Here is a 4593-nt window from a genome sequence, read left to right on the forward strand (position 1 = left end):
AAGAGCGCATGCGTTAAAGACTTTTGTATATGTTAATGAGTTCCAAGAAATAACATGAATATGCTAATCATTTCTCAGAAATCTAATGAATATGTATATTCTGGTTGTACATAACTCCCACGGTTGAGCAGCCCGGCGCGCACATTAGGCGGAGCGATCCCCTGTGCGCCCGGCGCCGCAATAAAGAATCTAAACACCTTCTCAGAGAGGAGTCTAGGTGTGGCTGGATCCAATCCTAGTCCCAGACTTGGTCAACGGTTTATGTCTAAAGGATTATAGATGCGCAATTAATCTTTCTATCACTTGGCTAAGATTTCAAAGTTTAGCATGCTGTTAGCCACTTACCGAGGATCTGCTGCGGCAAGGAATCTCTCAGCCTCGAGGAGTAACCTTGGGAGGCGTCCCTACTCAAGGGGAGATCCTGTTGGGCAGCCCGCTGCCGTGCAGGAGAGTGCAACGGGCCCTGGGCTGTCCACTGTTTATGGAGTACAATGATTGACTTACAGTCATATTTGCATACCAGCGAGATGCCTGGGTCGCTACGCCAGACAGCCCTTGGCTACCGTGTTGCCATCCGTCCCCAAAGTCCCCATAAGCTGGATGCAGCCGTCAGGACCCCCACTGGTGGTCATTGCTTACGCGGGGTGGGGGCAGGACACCGCCACAGTAAACGTTGTTGCGATTGTTCTTCGGAGATATGGAAAGCCAAAATCTGAGAACCAGAGTCCCCTACTCCCAACGTTGTTCTTGTTGCCTGTAAATAGAAGCATTTTCTGGCATGCTTTGTAACTTCACCTGCTACTGTCATTGTGGGCTGTTGCACTGAAGTCGGAGAAGGACTTGCAAACTTTAATTCTTCTTTCCTTCTTGCCGTAGATGATACAGATGACCCAATGGAAATAAAAGTAAAGCGTGACCACTCTGAAGAAAGCATATCAAAAGGAAAGGTGGCCAGGATGACAGAACAAACCGAGATCCCGTCAGGGATTAGCCGTTGGGAACCAAAGAATGGCAAAAGGGGAGAGCCAGAGGCCAGCTGAACTGGACAAACTCTAGTTGCTACTTTGTCCTGCAGATAGTGCCTCTTGTTTGTGAACTGACCTCCAAGAAAAGTGTTCTATCTTGAATGTGTTTGTTAGCGCAGTTATTTTGAATGAAATTGTCTGTGCGTGGCTTACAAGCCGTTTGTCGCAGCTGTTTGGTAAATTCAAGAGGTGACTGGTTTTGACAGGACATGATGCTATAGCATTGTTCAAATCCACTTGACGTTCATGCCCCTTGTATAGTTTTAGTGATAAGTACTAGGCTTTCCAACATGCCAGATAAATGTCGGTTGAAGAATATATGAACATTAATGTGCTCACACATTAGTGTTAAAAGCTTGATTTGCCTGTCTTGTAGAGACAGAGGTTTAGGGATTTTCAGATGCCGTTTCTAAGTTCACAGTTTGTGCTTGCAGTCCCCAGTTTGGGGAGATACAGCAGAATGCAGCCCGTCGTAAGGTTGTGTGTAGTTCTTACGACTTAAATGGGACTTCTTATGCATTTTAAGGGCAACGTTGCAAAATGTCTCACTGAATTAGGGCTGACGTACAACTTTCTTCACCATAACTCTCCTTCTTGGCTAATTCCTCTAGAACGGTAGGGTTGATATTATTTCTATCATGTACCACATATAAAAATTTACCCTTCCATTGAAATGTCTCATTGTGAAGTTTCACAAGCTGGATTAGTCAATTATCTTTGTTATGGGTGGGGTTTTGGTGGGGATAGGGGGATTGGAGTGGGTTTTTAATCACCGTAGGTGCTATTTTTGGTTGTAAAAGAAATAAAAATTATTTCTGACATGAAAAATGTAAGGTCTCTAGAGCAATCTGTTATCACAGTTGGCATCCATCTGTCCTCTTTGGAATCCTGGCTGCAAGACAACTCCAGCAGCAATTCAGTGCACCCAAACTCCTTCACCTTGAAAGCATCCATATGCAGCCATATGTTTGGTTAATACCTAGACCGTAGTCTTCATTGTTCTAGCCTGATTACCTTGTGTAAACAATGCACGCCTTACAACCACTATGCCCTTGAAGAAGAGCTGAAAGACTGATAAAAGGGGAACATCCTGCCCTAGAAGGCGCTGGAGGCTGGATGCTTGCCAGAGAAACAAGAAGTCAGCAAAAAACTGCGGTAACTAGGGGAAAGGTAAAGGCGGCAGGGGGAGATCGCGACCACCGACTCAATTCAAGACTGGGAAGACTTGCCCCCCGCCACCTGCAAGGAGCATGTGTGCTAATCTACATGGCAAGCGAGGCTGATTTGAAGACAACTAACCAATGAGCGTGAACTTAGGCGGGTTTTTGCTAATCACGTAACAATATAAATAGGCTGTAGTTCTTGTGTGTGGGGTGCTAGCTTTGTGGAATTACCACCTAGCACCCATCTTTGCGCAAACATGAGGGAAATAAACTGTGTGTAAGATTGGCTTATTGCACACCGGGTACCGGACCCCGCTTGTGGGACAAGTTTCTGGCGACCAAGATGGGACTGCTATTTTAAGCCTTGCCTGGATTCTTCTGCTGCTCCAGACGAGAGATGGGACCAGGAAGGACGCCAGCACGCACCGACCTTTTGATTGGGGAATCCACTGGTTCCTCTCTGCAGACGGATGACAGGCAACTCAACAGCACAACACCAATACGAGATATTTAAAAAGAGGCAAGGGACTACAGAGGTAAGCAGCTGCTTTTGTGGAATCGCTCTGCATAAGACGCATCAAGAAAGGCCCACAGCAGGAGCTTAAAAAGGATTCCTATTCTGACAGAGGGTCGGAATCCGATAAGCCGAGTGGCTTAAATCTGCTCTACATAAGATGCGCCACGAGAGGCCCACAGTGAGAGCTCAGAGGAATCCTATTCTGACAGGGGGTTGGAATCTGGTAATAGGGTGCGGCTGCCTCTACCAAAGTACCCCTGTGTACTCCCTTAGGATGCATCCTGAAAAATTGGAGAAGGTTTGGAGGGGATTCCCTAAAGAAAGATAAACTAAAAGCTTATTTTGCCCAATGGTGGCCGATGTACGAACTGGATGATGGAGAAAAATGGCCAGAGAATGGATCACTGAATTATAACACTATTTTGCAGTTAATGCTGTTTTGTAGAAGGATGGCTAAATGGGGTGAAGTTGCGTACGTCGATTTGTTTTTTGTTCTGAGGCGTGATCATGAAACTGATAAAAAATGTAGACTGTTGATGGAAGATGCTGATGGGATGTATGTGTTAGCTGAAAGTGTTAATGGGAAAGGAAAGAAAAAGGGTTGTTGCAAAGAAGGTGAAAAGAAATGTACTGAGGACAGTGGGGAGGCTGAGGACGCGCAGACAATCAGCCCCTGACATTAGAAAGAGGCTGCAACGGGCAGATGGAGCTGGAGGAATGTCTGTATCACAGCTGATAGAAATGGCATACAAGGTTTGTAATAATAGAGGTAGGGGAAAAGGTGGATGGAGCGGAGTGGGGTGGGGAGTTAATTACTCGAACCGTACTCCTTTGGGTCCTAATCAGTGTGCTTACTATAGAAAGGAAGGACACGGGAAATCTGAATGCCCACAGAAAGGAAGATCATTTGCTGAATGCTCAGGAGAAAGGGGGCGAGAATCAGATGCTAATCGGATCACGTGAGGGACATCTGATACTGGATGAAGGGATCGGGGGAGAATATCAAGATTTCCCCAGCCGATCCCCTGGTTCCTGTAAAGCTGGGGAACGAGGTTATAAATTTCTTACTAGATAGCGGGGCAACCCATTCGGTAGTAACTAGTTGTAAAGGGCTTTAAGTAGAATGTATATGACAATTGTTGGGGTCACGGGAAAGCGAGCTCTTAGGCCATTTTTAAAACCTATGGAATGCGCAACTGGAAACACTACATTGACTTACAAATTTCTATATATGCCAGAATGCCCCATCCCATTGCTGGGACGTGATCTATTGTGTAAATTGAAAGTGCAATCAACATTCTCTGATAAGTCCATTCAGTTACATGTGCCTGAGGAGACAGCGTGGAGAGCTCAACTGTGTCTATTGACTGAAAAGCAACAAGAAGGGACCAGAATCTCAGAGGAAATTTTGAATGCTATAATACCCCTGGTATGGGCTTCTAAGAAACCTGGATGAGCCAAGAACGCTGTTCCGGTAAAGGTCGAATTAAAATCGGGAGCTCAACCGGTAACAAAAAGACAATACCCTATGACATTAGAGGTTAGAGTGGGCTTAGAACCATTGATTTATACTTTTATGCAGTATGGACTGTTGCGGGAGTGCCAATCAGAGTACAATACTCCTGTCTTACCAGTCGAGAAACCTCAAACGCGAGTATCGATTGGTACAAGACTTAAGAGAAATTAATAAAACCACAGTTGAGGTACATCCAGTTGTACCAAATCCCTATACCTTGTTGTCTGCAATACCCAGACAATGTGTATTTTACAGTGTTAGATTTAAAGGGTGCCGCCTTCTGCACTCCCCTGGAAGAGGAGAGCCAGAAGATTTTCGCCTTTCAATGGGAGAGTCCCACCACTGGAAGGAAGTCACAGCTCTGCTGGACTG

At 45.6% G+C, this 4593-nt stretch overlaps 1 protein-coding gene across 2 annotated transcripts in view; it reads left to right on the top strand.

The window, feature by feature from the left end:
• Window positions 1-1717, top strand: part of LOC103926252 (cryptochrome-1-like) — a 22460-nt gene extending 20743 nt beyond the window's left edge. For both annotated transcript variants that reach the window (XM_009335094.1, XM_009335095.1), the window contains exon 11: window positions 877-1717. In XM_009335094.1, the coding sequence (XP_009333369.1) occupies window positions 877-1040 (164 nt within the window). In that variant the 3' untranslated portion in view covers window positions 1041-1717. The remainder of the gene's footprint in view (window positions 1-876) is intronic.
• The last annotated feature ends 2876 nt before the right edge of the window (window positions 1718-4593 follow it).

This window comes from Pygoscelis adeliae, unplaced genomic scaffold, assembly GCF_000699105.1.
Source record: "Pygoscelis adeliae isolate BGI_AS28 unplaced genomic scaffold, ASM69910v1 Scaffold472, whole genome shotgun sequence".
Taxonomy (NCBI): Eukaryota; Metazoa; Chordata; class Aves; order Sphenisciformes; family Spheniscidae; genus Pygoscelis; species Pygoscelis adeliae.